General features: G+C 50.6%; 1 protein-coding gene across 5 annotated transcripts in view; it reads right to left on the bottom strand.

Moving 5' to 3' along the window:
* PTPN9 (protein tyrosine phosphatase non-receptor type 9) overlaps positions 1-24,680 on the bottom strand; it is a 111,592-nt gene that overhangs the window by 28,233 nt on the left and 58,679 nt on the right. For all 5 annotated transcript variants that reach the window (XM_070054644.2, XM_002722036.6, XM_089310842.1 and 2 more), the window contains exons 4-7: positions 24,074-24,198; positions 18,876-18,981; positions 2,645-2,755; positions 725-1,053 (exon numbers count right to left, since the gene is read on the bottom strand). In XM_070054644.2, the coding sequence (XP_069910745.1) occupies positions 725-1,053; positions 2,645-2,755; positions 18,876-18,981; positions 24,074-24,198 (671 nt within the window). The remainder of the gene's footprint in view (positions 1-724; positions 1,054-2,644; positions 2,756-18,875; positions 18,982-24,073; positions 24,199-24,680) is intronic.

Genomic DNA, 24,680 nt, shown 5'->3' with positions numbered 1-24,680 from the left:
AAGCACCTGGCTCCTGGCTCCTGCCACCGGATCAGCGCGGTGCGCCGGCCGCAGCGCGCTGGCCGCGACGGCCATTGGAGGGTGAACCAACGGCAAAGGAAGACCTTTCTCTCTGTCTCTCTCTCTCTCACTGTCCACTCTGCCTGTCCAAAAAAAAAAAAAAAAGAGACTTGTGCTACAGTCCATTGAGACGTGAGAAACATCTCTGTTAGCAAAGGAGAGTAAGCAAGTAGTTAAGAACTGGGCATAAGCCCACCAGATGGCTCTGTGGTAGGATCTGCGTAGGATGAGGACCCCGAGGAGGGCCTGCTAGGAGGTAACTCCCCTGCCTCGGGACTGCGGCCTGTTTCACACGTGCCGGCCCTTCCTCTCGAGACGTAAGGTGAACCGCCCAGAGCGCGTGCTGAGGGCGGGGACAGGCGGCACGCCGCTCGGAGACCACCTTTTTTTTTTTTTTTTTTTTTCTTCAACACTTGTATTTCAGGAAAATATCCAAAAACATGCCATGAGAGGGTTCCCCTGCTGGTACAGAGACTTTCAGAGATCCCAGCGCACTGTGCTGGAACGAGCACGAGGCGGGAGGCCCCTCTTTCTGGATGAGCCCAGGGACACTCCTCCGCACAAGGAAGACCACTGCTGAGGTGGCAGGACGGGAAGGGCTGCTGCCAGCACCCCCGGGAGCACGCCGGGGACGGCGCTGCCGGCCCAAACCCTCACCACTTACATGGAACAGTGGAAAGTGCCGACAGGGTTCTCCCGGCGGATGTCTTCGTACTCCTCGTAGATGCCCTGCTTCTGCCTGGCGTTGACGTAGTCTACCAGTTCCTGGATGGTCATGGCATGAGGCCCTGGAACGTGCACCGAGTCCCAGTCTAAGGCAGGAGGGAGGGAGAACAGGATGATCTCGTCGAAGGGATCCGGGTGGCCGTTCACCTGCGGCAGGAACTGGAAATTCCAAGTGGCGAGGTCGATTTTGACGTGCCCACCCAGGTTTTCCGGGAGGCACTCCCTGGGTAGGTGCTGGGTGACTTCAGACGTCTTTAGTATTTGTATCTGGAAGGCCAAAAAGAACTATATGAGTTTGTGGGGAGGGGGGTCATGCATGGGAGGCATACAAATAGAAAAGAGAACGAATAAACACACTCATATCAGGCTCAGGGACGGGATGCCGCTTGCCTGAAACACTGGAATACTTGTAAGGGAAGGAGGCGCCTTTCAGTGCCTGGGCCTGGCCTCCATGCGTCTCCCAGACTAAAGCGTGAATTCCCAGAACGTGTACCAAGGCTTCTTTCTGGACGCTAAGAATGTGTGGGTAATGGTGTACTCTGTCAACCTTACACAAAGGCAAGTGGTCACCGTCTGCAAACGTGTGTTTTAATCTCAGCTCAGCATGGGTGCTCTCCAAGATGGGTCCTTCACAGGAGACAAGACCAGCTACCCAGAAGAAGGGAAGCCCAGGAGAAACTCTAAGAAGTAAGCATAACTCTCTGTGTTCAAATATATAAACGGGCTGACTTACTTTTTATGTATATTTTCTGGTGCATACTGATGTGAGTCATGGGAGCGGAATGAGCCGAGCGGAACGGGAATGCCGTTGCTCCTCCTGAACCTGGTGCCTCTGCTGGTGCGTTCGTGGAACCACCCCTTGCTCCTCTGCCCCTTCGAGGGCCAGCTCGTAGCTCGCCTCTGGTGTGAGGCCGTCCTGACTGCCCGAGGCATGGGGCAATGCTCCTGGGTCTCAGAGCCCAGGTCCTTCCACGGGGACGCCTCGCGTCACGGGCAAGGCCTGCCTCTTCCTGTTCCCCAGGGCCCACTGCCTGGACCGTAAAAAGTGCTTAATACGCCCTGAGTTTATGTGTGCATCTCCCGGACAATTAATTCCTGTAACGCGAGTGCAAGAACTTGCCCAAGGAATTTTCGGGAATTCTCTCGGGACAGATCTCCCTGTCTCCGAGCCAAAGCCTTCGCTCCCCCTCCAGCCCAAGTTGCCTCAGCTACAAGGTCTGCGTTAGTATTCATTTAACTTTGTAATCCTTGCCACAAACATCTCTGATAGGAACATTTCAAAGAGATCTTTGTCTTACCCTATTATGTCAATGTTTCATATGCCCTTTCTTTCAAGGGCTGCCATTATCTGTCAGTCCTGAGACACTCAGGAGATTGTAAGAAAGGTAAGATACTTTTGGACAACACTTTCGAAAATGAGAAGCAACAAGCTGTTTTAAGGGAAAAACGCCAGGAGTGAAAGCAGGACGAGACACAGGGACACGGGGACTCTGTCACTGTGGCGTTTCCAGTGGAACAAACTCAAAGACCGGTTCAGCTAGCAGTTATACCACAATGGGGCAAGGGCCGTGCAGCACCAGGTAACAGCCATCCCCGTCACTTTCAGGACAGCACTTCCTGAGACCGGAAGCCCAGGCCCCAGCTTCAGGGAGCTGTGGGCAGTGAGCGAGGGGTGCTGCAGAGCGAGTAAGGAACAGGGCAGACAAGCCAGGAGTCTGGAAGGCAGAAGGGGCCGTGTCTGCCCGGCTCGGGGAGAAGGGGCCGGCCTGCCCTGCCTGCCCAGCGTGCCCCACCGGCCCTGCCTGCCCGCCTGCCCACCTGCTCCACCTGCCCCGCTGGCCCCACCGGCCGGCCTTACCCGCTCCCGGACTTTGTCTTTCAGGAGGAGGCTGACCACGGAGTAGGGCACCCGGAACCACATGGGCGCCCCCACGATCAGCACCTTCTTCAGGCGGGCGGGAAACGCTCCCTGGAGAGAGAACGGGAGAAACGGGCCTGTGGGACGCGGGACTTCAAGCCTCGTGTTGAGGTTTCCGTCTCTGGTCCCCATTCTACCCCGCAGGCGGAGGCGACAGGCTAATTCCGGTTTCTCCACAGCAGTGAAGAGAAAATTCATTGAAAGAAAGAAATAAGGAAATTGGAAGCTGGCGGACTTGTTAAATTAACTGAGTCCATGTTGGCCATAAGCTTTATGGATAGAAACCTACTCTGGCTTTTATCAGCAATTATCCTACAGATGTTACACGTCAGCACACGTACATGAATGCTTAGAAAAGCTCTGCTTACTAAAACTTAGAGGGGCTGGCGCTGTGGCACAGCGGGTTAACACCCAGCCTGCAGCACGGGCATCCCACATGCTGGTTCTAGTCCCAGCTGCTCCACTTCCAATCCGGCTCTCTGCTGTGGCCTGGGAAAGCAGTGGAAGATGGCCCAAGTCCTTGGGCCCCTGCACCTGCGTGGGAAACCCAGAAGAAGCTCCTGGCTCCTGGCTTCAGATCAGTGCAGATCTAGCCGTTACAGCCAATTGGGGAGTGAACCAGTGGATGGAAGACCTCTCTCTCTCTCTCTGCCTCTCCTCTTTCTGTGTAACTCTGACTTGCAAATAAATACATAAATCTTTAAAAAATACTTAAAGGAAAAATTAGAAATATTAATACATGAAACAGTAAAGAAACATTTCTCTTTCATGATCTTTCACTTAGGCTGATCTCTTAGCACCATTTACCTATCTCACCCATCTCTTCATCTAGGTAGGTGCTTATTCAATCAGTAATAGGCTGAGGTGGGCAAACGTGCCCCTGAGGCTCTGCACATGCACGAGGCACAAAGGTCAAGCCCATCCGCTGCTCACCACGCTGCCCGGTTCCAGCCAGCTGGCCAGCACCACAGCCCTCCCTGGGCGAGGTTCCCTGCGACACCGCATTCAAAATGGAAACCCGTGTCCAGGAATCACAGAGAGGGAGCTGGGGAAAACATTTTCTACCCTGTTGTCTTCACCCCTCCCTCCCTCTCTCTCTTTTTACAGATTTATTTAGTTATTTATTTACCTGAAACGCAGAGTGACAGAGAGACAGACAGGTCTTCCCTTCACTGGTTCACTCCTCAGGTGGCCCCAGCAGCCAGGGCTGGGCCAGGCTGACGCCAGGAGCCTGCAGCTCCACTCAGGTCTGCCACAGGGGTGAGAGGGGCCCAGGGACTTGGGTTATCGCTGGCAGACTTCCCAGGCACATTACTAGGGAGCTGGATCAGAAGTAGAGCGGCCAGGACTCAAGGTGGCACTCTGCACACGACGCAGGCACTGTTAAGTGGTGGCTAAACCTGCTGCACCACAACGCCAGTCCCAACTCATTCTTTTTTTTTTTTTTTTTTTTTGACAGGCAGAGTGGACAGTGAGAGAGAGAGACAGAGAGAAAGGTCTTCCTTTGCCGTTGGTTCACCCTCCAATGGCCACCGCGGCCAGCACACTGCGGCCGGCGCACCGCGCTGATCCAATGGCAGGAGCCAGGTGCTTATCCTGGTCTCCCATGGGGTGCAGGGCCCAAGTACTTGGGCCATCCTCCACTGCACTCCCAGGGCACAGCAGAGAGCTGGCCTGGAAGAGGGGCAACCGGGACAGAATCCGGTGCCCCGACCGGGACTAGAACCCGGTGTGCCGGCGGGGTTCTCTGCAGCAGGATTAGCCTAGTGAGCCACAGCGCCCCAACTCATTCTTTTTGCCACCTTCGAAAGACTGATTCCTCAGCTAACATGCAACTTTGTTCTCCCCAGCTACTTCTCCGTTCTACTGCTTCGAGGAATTCACCAACACTCCCAAGAGAACGTGTGGCTCCCAGAAAAAAAGGCATCGTCACCAAAGTCTGAGAATACGTTGAAGGTCTAACTTGTTTCAAGGTCTGGAGGGGCTGGCATTGTGGCACAGCAGGGTTAACAGTGCCTTCGGTCCCAGCACCCCATGTGAGTGCTGGCTCGACTCCTGGCCGCTCCACTTCCAACCCAGCTCCCTGAGAACGCCTGGGAAAGCAGGGGAAGACGTAAGGGCTTGGGCCCTGCTACCCACGTGAGAGACACAGACGGAATTCCAGACTCCTGGCTTTGGCATGGCCCAGTCCCAGCCACTGCAGCCCTTGGAGTGTTACCCAGAGGGTGGAAGATCTTTCTCTTTCTATAACTCTGCCTTCATCCTTTAAGATGAATACATAAATCTTAAAAAAAAAAAAGGTCTGCAGAAATACCTATATCCCCACAACAAGACCAGAAAGATGAAGTTATAATGGCCTCTTACTCAGAGAAGCACTACAACCCCAGGTCTGGTCCATCTGAATTACCGATAAGCTACCTCAATGACAGCTGTGGAACTAGAAATCGGAGGCCTCTTTAGGTAGATGGCTGGTGCTACATATCTGTAAAATACAGATTGCCTCAGATCAACCCCATTTCTGACAGTCTGTCCTAAAGAAATAACTAAAACACAAAGATAATAAAAAGAATATTTATTTCTTCAAAGATTTATCTTATTTTAACGTCAGAGATAGAGAGAGAGGGAGAGACAGAGACAGAGATCTTCCATTAGCTAATTCACTTCCCCGCAATGTCCAAGGCTGGGCCAGGTCAAAGCCAGGAGCCAGGAGTTTATTCCGGGTCTCCCATGTGGGTGGCGGGGCCCAAACACTTAGCCACGTTCCACTGCTTTCCCTGGCCATCAGAAGGGACCTGGATCACAAGTGGAGCAGCCAGGATACTAACCAGCACCGGCAGGGGATGCTGGGGTCACAGGCAGGGGCCTTATCTGCTCTACTATCTGGCCCCTGCACATTTTTTTTTAAATTTTACTTATTTTGTGATATTTATTTGAAAGGCAGAGACACACAGATATACAGAGAGAGAGGTCTTCCATCCACCCTAGTGTTCACTCCCCAAATGCCCACAGTAGCCAGACTGAACCAGGCCGGGCCAACGCCAGGAGCCAGTCCCATCTGGGTCTCCACGGGATGGGCAGAGACCTCCAGTACCGGAGCCACTGACTGCTGCCTTCTAGGGTGCGCATTAGCAGGAAGCTGGAGCTGGGCGTGGGATCGGGACTTGGACCCAGGTACTCCAGCACACTATGCAGGTGTCTCAGCCAGCATCCCACTGTGCCAAATGGCCACTCCAACATCTATTTTTGATAATTAAAAATAACACTTTAAACTAGAAAAAATATGTGTATGTCCAAAATTAGTGGCTAACAAAATGATGTATCTTACAACAGACTTTTATGTAACCTTTACAATGAACATTTCAAAGAATTTTTATAAATTAGAAATGTTCACATATAATTTTTTTAAAGATTGATATTTTTTTTTTTTTTGAAAGGCAGAGTTATAGAGAGGCAGAAGCAGAGAGAGAGAGAGGCCTTCCATCCGCTGGTTCACTCCCCAGATGGCCACAATGGCCAGAACTGTGCCGATCTGAAGCCAGGATCCAGGAGCTTCTTCCAGGTCTCCCATGTGAGTATAGGGGCACAAGGACTTGGGCCATCTTCCACTGCTTTCCCAGGCCACAGCAGAGAGCTGGATCAGAAGTAGGGTAGCCAGGACTTGAACAAGCACCTATGGGACGCCAGCACTGCAGGCGGTGGCAGCTTTACCCGCTACACCACAGCACCAGCCCCCACATATAATCTTACACTAAGGGCTGGCGTTGTGGTACAATGGGTTTAAGCCGCCGCTTATCATGCCCACATGCCTTATCAGAGTGCCAGTTCAAGTCCTGGCTGCTCCACTTCCAGTCAGCTCCCTGCTAATGTGCCTGGGAGAAGGCTCAAGTACTTGAGTCCCTGGCTCTGGCTTCAGCCTGGCCCAGTGGCTGAAGTCAAGGAGAGATCGCTCTCTCTTCTTCCTCTCTGTTACTCTTTCAAATAAATAAATCTGCTTTTAAAAAAAATCTTAACATTCAACAGAGTTAAAACTATAATCTTTTATTTATTTATTTATTTTTTATTTTTTTTTTTTTGACAGGCAGAGTGGACAGTGAGAGAGAGAGAGACAGAGAGAAAGGTCTTCCTTTGCCGTTGGTTCACCCTCCAATGGCCGCCGCGGCCAGTGCGATGCGGCCGGCGCACCGCGCTGATCCGATGGCAGGAGCCAGGAGCCAGGTGCTTTTCCTGGTCTCCCATGGGGTGCAGGGCCCAAGCACCTGGGCCATCCTCCACTGCACTCCCTGGCCACAGCAGAGAGCTGGCCTGGAAGAGGGGCAACCGGGACAGAATCCGGTGTGCCGGCGCCGCTAGGCGGAGGATTAGCCTAGTGAGCCGCGGCGCCGGCTAAAACTATAATCTTAATTTTGTTTTTAAAATTTCATGCACATACACATAATTTCACAAAGAAAAAAAAAAAAACAGTAAAAATCAAACTCAAAGTCCCACAAGGAAATTCTTCCAGTCTAAGAGTATTTTAAATAAAGATAAATATGATAAAATTATCTATCCTATAAATAACATCAAAATATGGCAAAAACTTCTGATTCAAACCAGCGCTCCTGCATTCACGCACCAATCACACACCCTAACCTCCTTCCCCTCGTTAGACAATGTTCTCAGGGGTTGACAGTTTGTATATATACCTGCCTTACGTGAGAGGCATCCTTGTGCCTTTTATATAAATATTATATAAATATTAAATGTATTTATATAAATGTATTTATATAAATATTAAATGTTAAAACACAGAAATGTATCGTACTTGTATCAAAGCGTAATATAATGTAAAACATATACACAGATGCTCCAAAACACGTCAGTTTTTAACCCAGAAATTCCATAAACATGAAAAATAGATGAAACATAGTTCTAAACCTTTACTGAAAGATGCGACAGCAGACTTTAAACAAGCAAGCAAAAAGTTCAGCAGCACAGTCCTCCTAGATGGGAGAGGACAGCACTAAAACACATCAATTCTCCCTCCACTAATTAGTGAAGTGCAGACATTTTCTTGGATTGCTTTATAATCAAAAAAACTCAATATAAAATAAAGTTGACTTTCAGTATGCATGTTATATGATGCATATAAAAGCACACGAAAAAAAGCACACACATAAAAGCACACGGAAGTGCATACAAAAGAATAAAAGTTTAAAATCGTCAAAATAATGTTCAGAAACAAAACAGCAGGAGCAAGCCTGTTTTATAACTTTATAACTAAATAAAAAGTCGCACTTTGGTCTAGACGGCAAGATCAGTGGCAGAAGAGTGCAGCAACAGATGCGCCACACGGGGACCCGCCATCACGCACTGTTAGGACACAGGGCCAGGACACAGAGATTTGAAAACAAAGTGTTTGCTCTGTAGTTAGGTAAAATATGTAACATGACATATATGATTAAATACACTACATAAACATGGTATCTAAAAAATAAAGTTGGGATCAGCATGTGGCACGGTGGTTAAATCGCCACTTGGGTACTCTGCGTCCCACAGCACTGATGGAGCCCCAGGTACACTGCTTCCAATCCAGCTCCCGGCTAACATGTGCCATGGGAGGCAGCAGGTGATGGCTCAAGTACGTGGGTCTCTGCCACCTATGAGGGAGATCTACATAGATTTGTGGGCTTCTAGCTTCTACCTGGCCCAGCCCTGGCTTTTCCACACATTTGGAAAGTGAACACGTGGATGGAAGATATCTTATCTGGGTGTCTCTTCTCTCTCTTTTCAAATAAAATGAAAATAAAATTTTTAAAAGCATAATGAAAAATCTAGTGGTATGACAAAAGATACCATAAAGTTGAACAAATTATAAACTGCAAAGAATGTAGTAACACATTCTTAATAAAAAGTCGTATAAATCAACAAGATAAAAATACATCAATGGGAAAACAGGCCAAGAGTTGGCGTTGTGGCATAGTGGGTAAGACTGCTGCCTGCAATGCTGGCAACTCACAAGGACACTAGTTCCGATCCAGCTCCCTGCGAATGCACCTGGAAAGTAATGAAAGATGGCCCATGTGCTTGGGCCCCCGTGACCAAAGTGGGGGACCAAGATGAAGCTGCTCACTCCTGGTTTCAGCCTGGCCTAGCCTGAGCCGTTCACTCCATCTGGGGAATGAACCAGCAGATGAAGATCGATCTCTTCTCTCTCTCTCTCTCTCTCTCTCCCTCCCTCCCTCCCTCCCTCCCTCTCTGTCTTTCCTTCTCTCTTTCTCTCTCTGTCTTTCCCTCTCTCTCTCTAACTCTGCTTTTCAAATAAATAAATACATCTTTTTTTAAAAACCTGAATATGATGAAAATCACTAATAATAAACCAATGTCAAGAATGGCACTGAGTGGGCCGGCGCCATGGCGCAGTAGGTTGATCCTCCACCTGTGGCACTGGCATCCCATATGGGCACTGGTTCTAGTCCCAGCTGCTCCTCTTCCGATCCAGCTCTCTGCTGTGGCCTGGGAAAGCAGTGGAAGATGACCCAGGTCCTTGGGCCTCTGCACCCGCATGGGAGACCCGGAAGAAGCTCCCAGCTCCTGGCTTTGGATTGGTGCAGCTGTTGCAGCCATTTGGGGAGTGAATCAACGGATGGAAGACCTTTCTCTCTGTCTCTCCCTCTCACTGTCTGTAACTCTGCCTCTCAAATAAAAAAAAAAAAAAAAAAAAAAGAATGGCACCGAGTTTGAGCCCTAGCCATTCTGCTTCTTCCCCAGCTCCACGCTAATGCACCTGGGAAGGCAGCAGAAGTTGGCTCAAGTACTTGGGTCCCTGCAACCCATATGGGAAACCAGGATAGAGTCCCTGGCTCCTGATTTCACCAAAGCCAGACCAGTCTATTGTGGCCATTTGGAGAGTGAATTAGCAGATGGAAACTCTGCCGCCCTCTCTTGTCACTCTGCACTCAAATAAACGAATCTTTAAACCGGTGACGCTGAGACTCTGGTGAGAGGGACTACTGGTGGGAGTACACCTCTTTGCCGGTCTTTATTGAACTTTTAAATTGGCACACCCTTTGACCCTACAAATCCACTTAGGGCAACTTATCAGGAAATCACTGATCAGAAATGTGAAAGTGTTTATCAAGTGAAGCTCACTAAAGCCTTTATAACAACAACAAAAAACTTAAGTTTTTTTTCTAGTTGATAGATCCCTACAAGGAATACTCTGCAGGCACTAACAAAAAGGGGGAAAATGAGTAGCAGCTGTACACACTGACGTGGAAGGAAGATGAAAAGTGGCAGGTTACACCACTGGGAATAGCACAACTCCATTATCTGTCAAGGAACAAGAACGGTAGACCACTCTCATCCCTGCACACGTGGGAGTGCATGTGCACACGCCACACACACACACTGAGAGGCTCCAAGCTCTCTACAGGGACAAACCCAAGGGGTGGGATTGTAAGTAGCATATACTTATAATACTCTGACACCTATTAGATATGTTACCTTTAGACATTCTCTCAAATTGTCTAAGCCTATATTTCATTAATTTTTAATTTTTAAAAATTTATTTGACAGGTGGAGTGAGAGAGAGACAGAAAGAGCTCTCATGGCCGGCGCCGCGGCTCACTGGGCTAATCCTCCGCCTTGCAGCGCCGGCACACCGGGTTCTAGTCCCGGTCAGGGCGCCGGATTCTGTCCCGGTTGCCCCTCTTCCAGGCCAGCTCTCTGCTGTGGCCAGGGAGTGCAGTGGAGGATGGCCCAGGTGCTTGGGCCCTGCACCCCATGGGAGACCAGGAGAAGCACCTGGCTCCTACCATCGGATCAGTGCAGTGCACCAGCCGCGGCGGCCATTGGAGGGTGAACCAACAGCAAAGGAAGACCTTTCTCTCTGTCTCTCTCTCTCACTGTCCACTCTGCCTGTCAAAAAAATAAATAAAACAAACAAATAAATAAATAAATAAATAAAACAAAAAGAAAGAGCTCCCATCCATTGGTCACTCCCCAAATGTCCACAATGGTCAAAGCCAGGATATTTTTTTTGAAGATTTATTTATTTATCTGAAAGAATTACAGAGAGAAGGAGAAACAAAGAGAGAGAGCGCGCGCTCTTCCATCACCTGGTTCATTCCCCAAACAGCAGCAATGACCAGGGCTGGCTGAGGCCAGGAACGAGGAGCTCTTTCTGGGTCTCCCACGTGGGTGCGGGGCTCAAGGACTTGGGCTCCCTCCGCTGCTTTCCCAGGTACATTCGCAAGGAAGTAGATCAGAAATGGAGCAGCCAGGACTCAAACTCGCACCCACGAGGGATGCCAGAGCTGCCGGCCATGGGTTACCCTCTGAGCCACAGCACTGGCCCCAAAGCCAGGATCTTAATCCAGATCTCGTACATGGGTGGCAGGAACCAACAACTTGAGCCCCGTTGCTTCCTCTAGGAGTCTGCATTGGCAGGAAGCTGGAATTGGGAGCCTGAGCCAAAAAGCTAACCCAGGTACTCTGACATGGAATGCGAATGTCCTAAACAAGTGCCCACTTCTTGGTCTAGATTTTCAAATCTGTAAATATAGGGATAGTAATAGTAATAGATATAACATCTCCTCAGAATAATGTCAAGATTATACGAGTGTAAAGCAATGAAAAGAGTTTAGAATAGCACATAGTAAGGGGCCAGTATTGTGGCGCAGTGGGCTACGCAACCCTCTGCAACTCCTGCATCCCCCATCAGAATGCTGGTTCAAGTCCTACCTGCTCCACTTTCAATTCAGTTTCCTGCTGGTGTGCCTGGGAAGTGGCAGAAGATGGCCCAGTACTTGGGTCCCTGACGCCCATATGGGAGACCTGAATGGAGTTGCCGGCTCCTGGCTTTGGCATGGCCTAGTCAGTTGGGAAATGAACCAGCAGACAGATTTTGCTCTCTCTGTCTCTCTCTCTCTCCATCACTCTGCCTTTCAAATAAATAAGTATTTTTAAAAATACTTGGTGTTAGTAATTGTTACTTTCTAAATGTCTGCACTCATCAATTTTTAAAAAAAGATTCATTCATTTTATTTGAAAGGCAGAGTTACAGAGGGAGAGGGAGAGAGAACTTCCATCGCTGGTTCACTTCCCAAATGGCTACAAAGACAAGGGCTAGACCAGACTGAAGCCAGGAGCCAGGAGCTTCATCCAGGTCTACCACAGAGTTACAGGGGCTCCAGCACTTGGCCCATCCTCTGCTGCTTTCCCAGGTGCATTAGCAGGGAGCTGGATCAGAAGTGGAGCCGCTAAGAATCACTTCAACCCATGTGGGATGCCAGCATTGCAGATGGCAGCCCAGCCTGCTACACCAGCACTGGCCTCTCATCAACTTTTTAAAGCAATGTATTTTAAACATATATTCATAGTAATAAAATTAAGATTTATTCTTCGAGGAATAAATCCCACATTATCTAGTAAGGTAAAGTTGACACTGTCTGGTTTAAAAGATTCCTTTATGGGGCAGGCATTGTGGTGCAAAGGTTAGGCTGCAGCCTGGGATGCCACATCCCATATCAGACAACGTGAGTTCAAGTCCCAGCTCCGCTTCTGATTCCAGCTGCGGTGCACCCTGGGAGGCAGCAGCTCACAACGCAGCGCGTGGGTTCCTGCCACCCACCCGGGGCACTCGGATTCAGTTCTGAACTGGCTTCGGCCTGGCCAAGCCCTGGTGGTTGTGGGCAACTGAGAAGTCGAACAGCAGATGGAAGGTTATTCTGTCTCTGTCTCACTCTGTCTTTCAAGTAAGTATAAATACATTTAAACAAAACCAGAAAGGACAGCCGCATCCCATAACAAGTGCTTAGGTTCAAGGCCCAGTTCCCAGGCCCTACGCAGCTGCCCAGTCACTGCCTTCTTGCCGCCCGCCTGAGGCTGAGGGACCCTGAGGTTGAGTTCCCGGCTCCTGGCTCTGGCCTCAGCGCAGCCGCACTAGTTGTTGAGCAATTTGGGGGTGAACCTATGGATGGGAGCTCTCTCTTTCTCACTCAAGTAAAATAAATTTCTACTTAAAATTGCATGAGGAGGAGGATGGCAGGGGATTTCCCGGTGACAGCACTAACAAGACCATGGTACGGGGGCGGGCGCCGTGGTGCAGTAGGTTAATCTTCGGCCTGTGGCGCTGGCATCCCATATGGGCACCGGTTCTAGTCCCAGCTGCTCCTCTTCTGATCCAGCTCTCTGCTATGGCCTGGGAAAGCAGTAGAAGATGGCCAAGTCTTTGGGCCCCTGCACCCACATGGGAGACCCGGAAGAAGCTCCCGGCTCCTGGCTTTGGATCGGTGCAGCTCCAGCTGTTGCAGCCATTTGGGGAGTGAATCAACGGATGGAAGACCTTTCTCTCTGTCTCTCCCTCTCACTGTCTGTAACTCTGCCTCTCAAATAAATAAATAAAATTTTAAAAAATTAAAAAAAGACCATGGTACGGATTCTTAAGCAACAGGAATTTATTTGGCTCTGTCACTGTTTCTTTGGATTTTTACAGGAAGACAATAAAACATCTGTAGTACCGCACCATTCTCACAGGAGGACACATAAACGGAGTAAGAACACTAGAAACGAAGACGCAACTTTGTTAATACCTAAAAACGAGTATCGTTTTAGAATTTCTTTTTTTATACTAGTGTTCTTTTTTTTTTTTTTTAAGATTTATTTATTTATTTGAAAGGCAGAATTAGAGAGAGAGAGGGAGAGACAAAGAGAGAGCCAGTGGTTCACTCCCAAACGGCCACAATGGCCAGGGCTGGGCCAGGCCAAAGCCAGGAGTCTGGAGCTCTACCCAGGCCTCTCATCTGGGTGCAGGGCCCCAAGCACCTGGGCCATCTTCTATTGCTTTCCCAAGTGCATCAGCAGGGAGCCGCATGAGAAACAGAGCAGCAGGGACCGGAACCAGGGCCTTATGGGACGCCCGCATTGCAGGGGACAGCTTAACCTGCTGGGACACAACGCTGGCCATGCATTCCAGAATTTCAAATTCAAAAATAGGAGAAAATTCAGTGTATAGTTCTGAAATGGTTCCAGGAAGAAATTAGTCATAGTTGCTGGTGACAACATACTTATTTTTATACTTTTATGGAGCACAATCTGATGACGTATAAACTAAATATAACAATATTCATAATCTGTGGACAAATAATCCTGTCTCAGAGGTATCTTCTTAACTTAAAAGGGGGGTGGGCATTGTGGCACGTAACAGGTTAAGCCGCAGCTTGGGACACCTGCATCCCACGCGGGGGTTCCTGGTTCCAGTCTCAGCTGCTCTGTGCTTCTGATCCAGCTTCCTGCTACACACACCTGGGAAGAGTGGATGACGGTCCAGCTGCTGAAGTCCCTGCTACCCACCCACAGGAGACCAGAGGGAGCTTCTCACCCGGGCCCTAGCCCAGTCCTCGTGTTGCAGGCATGTGCGGCGTGGGCCACTGTACGGGAACTGCCCGGCTGTCTCCCTACCTAACAAAAACTTAAAAATGAAAACTCCCAACACATTAATGTCTCAAAGGACCCAGCAGTTCCACTTCTAAGTGTGTACACATGGAAGACTCAAAAGCAGGAACTCAAGCAGGTGTCCACAAGAGCCACAGGGAGGGAACGACCCAAGGTCTACCCACAGATGACTGGAGCAGCAGAGGGCGGCGCGTACACGCGAGGAAGCCCTCCCCAGCGTGGAGAACACACTCCGGCACATGCTACAGCACGGCACAGGCACTCACATGAGAGCTACAGCAGGTAAGCTCGGAGACGGAGCAGAGCACAGCTTACCAGGAGCACGGGGATGGGGTAGAGTTTGTGTGCTGTGACGATGGGTAGTGGTGACGTTACACTGTGAATGCACTTAATTCCATTCACATGGTTTAAAGGGTGAATCTTGTGGTGTAACTTATCAAACTGGGGTGAGCATCTGGCTAAGACGCTATTTGTCAAGCCCACGCTTCAGCGCAGTGTCTGGGTTCAGGTCGCAGCTCTGTTCCCATCTAGCTTCCTGCTAATGCACTGGAAGGCAGAAAGCAATGGCTCAAACGCTTTGCCTGGCCCCATAAATAAATCCTAAAAAAAACCAGGCCGGCACCGCGGCTAGCAGGGTAAGCATCTGCCTGCAGCACTGGAGTCCCATAAGCTCTTCCCAACCAGCTCTCTGCTGTGCCTGGGAAAGCAGCGGAAGGTGGCCCACGTCCTCGGGCCCCTGCACCCACGTGGGAGGATGGAGGAAGCTCCTGGCTCCTGGCTTCGGATCAGCGCAGTTCTTGCCTTGCAGCCATTTGGGGAGTGAACCAGTGGGTGGAAGACCTCTCTCTGTCTCTCCATCTCTTTCTCTGTAACTCTATCTCAAGTAAATAAATAGATCTTTAAAAAAAAAAAAAAAACACCTTATTCTTCCTTTTCTTCAATTTCATGTATAAAGAGATATACTGAATATCTATGGTGTTAAAATTTCATCAGGCAAACAATGATCAGAGGAAAAAAATTCTTGGGAAGGCTTATTAGTGAGCCAATAAAGAAGAAAAATAGTAGAGAAACACTGCCCCACAGGCACGGGCACACATGCAGCAAAGGCACAGATAAGAACGCCTGGGGCCGGCGTTGTGGTACAGCGGGTGAGAACACCGCCTGCAACACTGCCGATGCATGTGGGCGCCAGTTAGAGTCCCGGCTGCTCCACTTCCAACCCAGCTCCCTGCTAATGTGCCTGGGAAAGCAGCAGAGGATGGCCCAAGTGCTTGGGACCCTACATCCATGTGCTTTACCGGATGAAACTCCCGGCTCCTGGCTTTGGCCTGGCCCAGCCCTGGCCATTGAGGCCATTTTGGGAGTGAACCAGTGGGTGGAGGATTTCTCTCTCCCTGTCTCTCCGTCTCTCTCTCTAATTCTTCCTTTCAAATAAATAAAATAAATCTTAAAAAAAAAAAAAAAAGGGAGGGGGAATCTCTAAAAAAAGAATGTTCACACCCTGGGAGGCATCAGCGATGGCTCAAGGACCTGGATCCCTGCCACACACAGGGGAGACCCAGGCTGAGTTCTTGGCTCCCCGCTTTGGCCTGAGCCAGCCCTGGCTGTTGAAGGCATTTGGGGAGTGAACCAGTGGATGGAAGATCTCTCTCTCCTCACTCCTGCTCTCTCAACTCTGCCTTTCAAATAAGTCAAAATAAATAAAAACAGGCCGGCGCCACGGCTCACTTGGCTAATCCTCTGCCTTGTGGCGCCGGCACACCGGGTTCTAGTCTTGGTTGGGGTGCTGGATTCTGTCCCGGTTGCCCCTCTTCCAGGCCAGCTCTCTGCTGTGGCCCGGGAGTGCAGTGGAGGATGGCCCAGGTGCTTGGGCCCTGCACCACATGGGAGTACAAGAGGAAGCACCTGGCTCCTGGCTTCGGATCAGTGCAGCGCTGGCCATAGCGGCCATTGGAGGGTGAACCAACGGCAAAGGAAGACCTTTCTCTCTGTCTCTCTCTCTCACTAACTGCCTGTCAAAAAAAAAAAAAAAAAGTTTTAAAATATTGATTTTTTTAAAAAAGGAATGTTCACAGAAACACTGTTCATCATAACAAAAATCAGGAAGCAACACAAGGAGCCGAGCACAGTGTGAGTGTGACTCCATCGGCAGGTGAGGGAGACAGAGGGATGAATCGCAGCCACACGCCACAACGCGAACCCTGGTAACACGACATCAAATGAGAAAAGTCCCAGGAAACGGAGCCTAGCATCACACCCCCTTCACATGGCTGCTGGACTGCTGTGACAGCAGGTCAGCGCTTCTGGAAGCCTAGTTCAACAGCACTGGCCAGTGAGGTCCTGGGCAGACCACAGACTCCCGCACCAATGTTCTCAACTGCAGGCTGTGACCTGAGTTCTGGAATCAATCCATAGTTGGTCATGACAAAGGAAGAGTTACAGAGAGGGGGGAGGCAGAGAAAGACAAATCTTCCATCCTCTGGTTCACTCTCCAAATGGCCTCAATGGCCAGCACTGGGCCAGGCTGAAGCCAGGAGCCAGAAGCTCCATCCAGGTCTCCTGCATGGGTGCAGGGGCTCAGGCACTTGGGACCTCCTCCTCTGCTTTTCCAGGCCTTTAGCAGGGAGCTGGATCAGAAGTGGAGCAGCCGGGACTTGAACTGGCGCCCATATGGGATGCCGGCACCACAGGCTGTGGCTTTACCTGCTCCCTACAACGCCAGCCCCACGACTGACTTTTCAAAAGTACAGGAAACAGAATAACCAAAGTGACTGTGCTTGGTGAAGTTAAAACTTTGTGGAACTGTTTTTGCTTTATAAATTCGTACACACAGATCTACATAACCTTGATTCTGAAATCCAAATAGCATCGAAAACTTTAAATTTCTTTTATGGGGCTAGTCCAAAAATTCACTGGGAAGCAAAATCTAATCAAAAATAACAGAGCCTGTTTTTAGCCTTTATTCTTTCCCATTCATTGTTTGATTGCAGAGCGGCATATATATTATTATTTTGTAATATTATTCTATTTGAGAGGTAGAGGGACACAGAGAAAGCTTCTGTTTGCTGGTTCACTTCCTGAATGTCTGCGACAGCCAAGGCTGGAGCCTGATCTCCCATGTGGGTGGCAGGAACCCGGTCACGACAGCCGTCCCACTGCCTCCCAGGGTCTGCATGAGCAGGAAGCTGGAGGTGGGAAACCCGGGCTCTCTGATACGGGACGCAGGCGTCCTAACCATGAGGCTCTGATATGGGACACAGGTATCCTAACCACGAGGCTCTGATATGGGACACAGGTATCCTAACCACGAGGCTCTGATATGGGACGCAGTATCCTAACCACGAGGCTCTGGATATGGGACATAGGTATCCTAACCACGAGGCTCTGATACGGGACACAGGTATCCTAACCACGAGGCTCTGATATGGGACATAGGTATCCTAACCACGAGGCTCTGATATGGGACACAGGTATCCTAACCACGAGGCTCTGATATGGGACGCAGTATCCTAACCACAAGGCTCTGGATATGGGACATAGGTATCCTAACCACGAGGCTCTGATATGGGACACAGGTATCCTAACCACGAGGCTAAATGCCCGTCCCTATGTTACCTCTCAAAGTTCACCGAGAGGGGAAGGTGTGCGGCACAGACTGAGCTGCTGCTTGGGACGCCGACATCTCACCGGAGTGCTGGTTTAAGTCCCAGCTACGATTTTCTGATCCAGTCTCCTGCTAATGCATCCCGGGAGGCAGTAGACCGTGAGCCAATGTGGGGGACCCAGTGGAGTTCCAGACTCCTGGCTTCAACCTGGCACAACTCCAGGGCATTTGGGGAACAGACCAGAAGATAGGAAACATGTCTCTTCCCCCTCCTATCATTCTGCCTTTCAAGTAAATAAAAATCAAGATTAAAAAAAAGTTCAAAGAATAAAAAAAAAACAAAACCAGAAACAACCCTCTGCACCCAGGCGTCTGGGATAGGGGGTTCTGATGCTGTCATCTGTGTGTGCAGCCCTCTGTGCGTAACTCCATGTGAATATACAGACAGTTAATGCGCAGCTTCAGGGACTAATCTGAAATTTACAACATATTCCAGGCTAGACTGAGACAAAAAATGTCTATAAAATCACTGGCTAGGTGGTGCCATTCTTGGGCTCACCAAGCCTCAGGATGGTCTGTGCTTTCTTTAGGTAAGCTCATTCCACTTCATTTAAGACCATTTCTTGGCCGGCGCCGCGGCTCACTAGGCTAATCCTCCGCCTTGTGGCGCCGGCACACCGGGTTCTAGTCCCGGTCAGGGCGCCGGATTCTGTCCCGGTTGCCCCTCTTCCAGGCCAGCTCCCTGATGTGGCCAGGGAGTGCAGTGGAGGATGGCCCAAATACTTGGGCCCTGCACCCCATGGGAGACCAGGAGAAGCACCTGGCTCCTGGCTTCGGATCAGCGCGATGCGCTGGCTGCAGTGTGCCAGCCGCGGTGGCCATTGGAGGGTGAACCAATGGCAAAAGGAAGACCTTTCTCTCTCTCTCTCTCTCTCTCTCACTGTCCACTCTGCCTGTCCAAAAAAAAAAGACCATGTCTTGTTCTGAAGAAGCAGGCATTAGTTATCATTCACAGGTGACCTTTAAATGGAGCATAATGTCTGCATGTTAGTCCATTCCTCAATCTCCCCCCACCGCAAAATCTTAAAAACCCAATCGCTGGCGGAGGTGGAGGAGGCCCTCCCGCAGCCTTACCTTCAGCAGGTTTAGGACTTTCTTGCCAAGATCCAGCTCAAAGTTGGCATAATTGGAGCCACACATGTCGTAGATAAACACCAGCCCATTCCTCTGCGTTTCAAAGCTGTAAAGCAAGCAATGAGCACAAACATTTACAAGCAGTAAAATGGACGGGGCAGGATGAAGGCACAAGGCAGAACAGACAGCACAGGGGACACATCTGGGATCCAAACGCCTGCTGCCTGCACGGCGCTCTTACATGGTTGACCTCCGCTGTCTCATCCAGAGTCCCCAGCTGCCAGACTCCTGGAGAGAGAATGCTCCAGAGAAAAGCCACCAGTCTTCCAACTATTTCCCCGCCACCCAAGTGTGCCTGTCCAAATCCTAACACTCTAAAAGGCCCCTCTACTGGGCTGGCACTGTGGCGCAGCAGGTTACGCCGCTGCCTACAGCGCCAGCCTCCCATACGACCTCTGCTCCACTACCAATCTGGCTCCCTGCTAATACGCCTGGAAAAGCAGCAGGGGACCAAGGACTTGGGATCCAGCCACCACGTTCCAAGCTCCTGGTTTCGGCAGGCCCAACCTCAGCTGGCCGTGGCCATTTGGGGAGTGAACCAGTGGATGGAAACATGACCTCTTACTCTACCTTCTTCCCCACCTCTCTCCCTCTCTCTGTAACTCTGCCTTTCAAACAAATAAATAAAAGTTCCCTCTTCCATGGCTGCATGGTACCTGCAGTCAAATGTACTCCACATGCCTCACCGCCCTCCCGCCAACCTTCCTGTGACTTGTTCTGGCCCTAAGATGATCCTGCCTGGTGCAGCCATGTGGTTCTCTCCAAGGGGGCAATACCCCCAGCAGTTCCTAGCACAGCCCTTGAAAATTAAAGGTCAACAGACAGGAAGCCCCTCACCAGGAAAATATTCTAGACCCATGGGAAACAGTACAAAACAGAACTTCCTCTAAGCTCACTGACGGTGAACTTATCTCTTGTAACTCAATGGAAAAAGAGAATAAACCCACAAATGGTCTTTGGAAAACATCTCAAAGATCAGATTAAGAGACACTGCGCTTACTCCCAGGCTGAGCTAAGAACACGTGAAGACACAAAGAGGTCCTTCAATCTAACCCTCTTGCATCACAAAGACATCTAGAAGTTGGATCCCCACCAACCCAGATCCTTGTGTGCAGAGCCACGCACACCCCAACGCCATTAGACTGAGTTCTGGGACTGCACTACTCACAGACAGTAACAGTGCTCCTGCACATCTAGGACTGAGAGAAGAGTGTGACGCAGAACACATCCTGAAATGCAAAGAGGAGTCTCAATGCAATCCCTAACCTGATTGTGCACTCCTCTTGGAAGCCTCCACATCTCCCTCATTGTAACACATTCCAAGGCAGACGCACCCACTCGGGAGGTATATTTCAAAATCTCTACTCTGAGGCAGGTTCAAGTTTTCTGCAAATTAGTTTCAAGTGGCACATAATGCTTACATGAGTGCTAAATCTTGACTCTTGCTCGCAAGCCCAGTCAGCCCATGATCCACCAGGATCAAAGCCACTGCTAACCGTGTGGCATGGGGGAGTGCTTGGCCACGTGGGACACCTGCATCCCGTGCTTCAAGTTCTAGACCCACTCCTGACTCCACCTTCCTGCTGTCTTGGAAGCGGCAGGTTGGGTCCCTGTCAGCAGCACAGGAGACCTGAGTGGAATTCCCTGCTCCTGGCTATGGCAAGCGTTTGAGTGACCAGCAGAGGGGAGCATGTGAGTACTGTCTCTCACTCAAATAAATCAACATACATAAAATCTTTCAAGTGTCAGAAAAGATAATGTGGTAGTTATTGTGTAGACTACCCAGGTCCGGAAACTCCATTTCTCCATACGCTCCCAGGGCCAAGGTCACAGTGCCACGGTTTTCCCCTCACGGCTGCAGCCTGCAGCAGGGTTTAACGGAAGCGTACCAGAAAGCAGCCCCGGCACATCAAGGTCTTGGCTGTGTGTCCTGGGGGGAGGTGCTCACCCAGGAGCTCAGGGAGAGCACAGTGCAATGCTCATGGGTCCCGGGCGCAGAAGGGGGCGTTTACAGACGGTCGACTGCTGCCTGCCGCGTTTTCACATTCGGGGCAGCACCAAGATGTTTGTTTCAAAACAACCAAGGGTAGGAGGTGCTCACTGGGCAAGCAGTGAAACAAGACTGGGTTGGTAGCTCTGAAGAGGACGAGGGGCACCTGGATGCGTATGGCGACGTTCCTCTCCACGTGCAGAGACACCTTCTGTGGCAGACGTTACAAAGGACTTCCTGGCCCCACAGCACTCACGTTCTAGCGCGAGATGAAAAAGCTGGACACAGTGCGGGACAAAGGACAGCCCGGGGCGATGTGTAACGCGGTGCACAGTGCTGTAGGGGTAACATCTGCTGCTGTGGTTTGAGTATGGCTGTCCCCTTTGAAGCCCACATGGGAGTTCAGTCCCCACTGTGAGGTGCAGGAACGACGGCGACTCGGCTCTGGAGATGGGGACTGGGGAGGTGACAAGGGTCAGCTAAGGTTGTGGGGTGGAATCCCCATAGGTGAATCCTGGGGCTTTACAAGAAGGGAGAGACCAGAGGAGACAATGCTCCCTGCGTCTTGCCCTGTGATGTCATCACTGTGATGTCATCACTGTGATGTCATCACCAGAGCTCTGCCAGCAAGAAGGTCACCATCAAATGCAGCCTGGCCTCTCAACCTTGACCGCAAGATCTGTGAGCCTAAATACATTTCTTTTATTAAACACAGCCTGTGGTATTGTGTAATTAGCGACAGAAAATGAACTAACACACCTCCTAATAAAGGCAGAGTAAACACAATTTTAATTATTACAGGTTGGAGCAGGGAGGGAGCCAGTCACAGAAATGGCCTGAGACAAGGGCAGCATTCAGCCACGAAGAGGGGAGAAGGAAGATGTTCTGGGCCAAGACAGCACAGGAAACCAGAATTCCCTATCCCTGGAATAAACAGTGGCCTCTACTAGGCTTGTAGGCACCCTGAGGACGGAGTGTCACCGGGGTCTTGAAGGAGGCGCTGGGGACCGTCCAAGTTATCACTGAGCTCACCGTGTGGCCCTCCTCTGGGACCTGATACTCACACTGGAAGGAGCGAGATTCGGCCACGGCCCTGCCTCCCGTGGCGCCTATGCGGGGCCCCAACTCCCTGAGCCTGGACTTGCCGGGAAATGAGCATTCAGAAGAACCCCTGTTCTGGAAGTCATGCGTGGAGAGCAGCCACAGGGAGGGCTGAGGATCTCACTCTGCCTGGGGATTTCGGGCCTCTGACTCCACTGGTCCTCTCGCCCTGGCAGGTGCTCCTTCTCAGAGAGGGGTGGATCTTTCTCCCACTGAGCACCAAGAGCAGAAGCTAAGCGCCCCGGCAGTGAACTACACAGAGCCCCACCTCAGAACTCCAGTTGCTCCAGCACGAGGCCCACAGCCTGACTGACGCCGTGTGTAGCAGCCTCCCACTATCTCAGGTCTCAGGGTCTCCGCCCTGTAACACTCGGAACCCACAGGACCAGCCAAGCATGCTGAGAGCACCAGCAAACTAGATGGGAACCATCAAGACCAGTATGACAGAGAGACAGTCTAACAGGGCACAAACAGCTCTGCCCAGGAGGGAAGGAACAGGACAGAGCAGGTGATCACATAACTTCTCGGGGCTTCAGCCTCCTTGTCTACAGGACTGGGAATACCACCTGCCTTGGAGGGGAGGGAGATGACCTGAGCTGGCTCTCTTCACTTATGCACCTTCAGTCCAAAGCCGACTTGTGCTTCGCTTCATACTTTTGGACTCTCTCCCCCGAATACTAACTCTCAACATCCTTTGAGCTGAATGGCATCATTTCTATCTTACAGACAGAGACTAAAGCCTTGGAGGGTTTTAATATGAGCAAAAACAACCTGCACAGGTCACCTCCTCCTCACTCTCTTCCAGTCGTTAATTCTCGATACATTAGCAATTGCTAATAGTTGGCACTCTCAGGTTTCGTTACCCTGAAATACAGCCACAGCGGCAAAGACGGAAAACCCACCACCATGAAGGCACCAAGAAACACGCCAGGCCCCTGAGGACATGGGCTATTTCTTCTTCTTTTTTTTTTTTTTAAAAAAAAAAAAAAAAAAAAAAAAGGATTTATTTATTTATTTGAAAATCAGAGCTAAGGGGACACAGAGAGAGAATCTTCCATCACTAGTTCACTCCCCAAATGGCCACAATAAACAGGGCTGAGCTAGGCTGAAGCCAGGAGCCAGGAGCTTCTTCCAGGTCTCCCAGGGGGGTGGCAGGGGCCCAAGCACTTGGGCCGTCCTCCACTGCTTTCCCAGAACATTAGCAGGAAGCTGGATCAGAAGTGGAGCAGCCAGGACTGGAATCCACAAGGGATGCCGGCATCACAGGCAGCAGCTTTGCTCTTTGTACCACAAGGCCAGCCCATTCTCCTATTGTTTTTTTAAAAAAAGATTTATTGCCAGTGCTGTGGCGCAGTGGGTAAAGCTGCTGCCTACAGTGCTGGCATCCCATATGGGCGCCAGTTCAAGTCCTGGCTGCTCTACGTCTGATCCAGCTCTCTGTTATAACCTGGGAAAGCAGTAGAAGATGGCTCAAGTCCTTGGGCCTCTGCACCCGTGTGGGAGACCCGGAAGAAGCTCCTGGCTTTGGACTGGTGCAGCTCTGGCTGTTGTAGCTATTTGGAGAGTGAACCAGTAGATGGAAGACCTCTCTCTTTCTCTCTCTCTCTCTCTCTCTCTCTCTCTCTGCCTCTCTGTAACTCTGCCTTTTAGATTTATTTATTTGGAAAGCAGAGTTAGAGAGACAGGGAGAGACACAGAGATCTTCCATCCTCCAGTTCATTCCCCAAATGGCCACAATGGCCAGGGCTAAGCCAGGCTGAAGCCAGGAGCCAGGAGCTCCTTCTGGGTCTCCCAGATGGGTGGCAGGGGCCCAAGCACCTGGATTATCTTCTGCTGGCTTTCCCAGGTCATCAGCAGGGAGTTGGACTGGAAGCGGAGCAACCAGCCCCTGTACTGGATATAGGATCACAGGCGGCAGCTTAACCTGCTGCACCGCGACGCCAGCCCTGTGGATTATTTCATACAAGACACCACTGAGTCTGAACGAGTCAGTGAACGTCACTTTTCTATCTGAAGGCAAACTACCCAAGATCACCCCCGTGCTTACCTATCCACAGCTCTGTCCAGCAGATAGAACAGGGCCTGAAGTACCACGTGCTGGACTGACTTGTGGGGGTGATGCAGCCTGGCAGTGAACAGGGCGATGGAGGCTCCCGTCGGGTCCCGGACGTCCTAGGACATAAAACAGTCACATGCAGAAACCGGACAGCAGGCCACGGCAGCCACGAAGGCGTCCTGCCTCAGCAACCTGGGCTGAGGAAGAGCACACTCGCTGGCCACGCTTCCCTGACTGCACCAATCGCTCCCGAAAGGAGGGCTGTTAGGATCACCCCATGCCTCACCCTGCAGCACCCCTCCTGGTCCACACTCATGTGGTGGGAAAGAATTCTCTTTGCTCTTCAATGCTAGAGATTGAAGGATGATTCCGCCCCGGGTGCCTAGCTGATACCCCAGGCAGAATGGCAGGAAAAACCAACAGAAGAGAACCACAGGACAGAACCATGGCTTCCACCCTCTGCCTTAAAAAAATGCACCCTACACTTGGCCAGAAGGCCCAAGCGGAGCACCTGCACGAAGCAGGAGTCTCGGACACACTGGACACCAACTCCAAAGGCCTGAATGGACCAACGAAGAAGCCCCTCCGAGTCTCCGAG

Source organism: Oryctolagus cuniculus, chromosome 12, assembly GCF_051225735.1.
Source record: "Oryctolagus cuniculus isolate XC-2025 breed Fujian yellow rabbit chromosome 12, ASM5122573v1, whole genome shotgun sequence".
Taxonomy (NCBI): domain Eukaryota; kingdom Metazoa; phylum Chordata; class Mammalia; order Lagomorpha; family Leporidae; genus Oryctolagus; species Oryctolagus cuniculus.
Note: the sequence above shows the minus strand (reverse complement) of the source record. Positions and strands in the feature narration are given on the sequence as shown.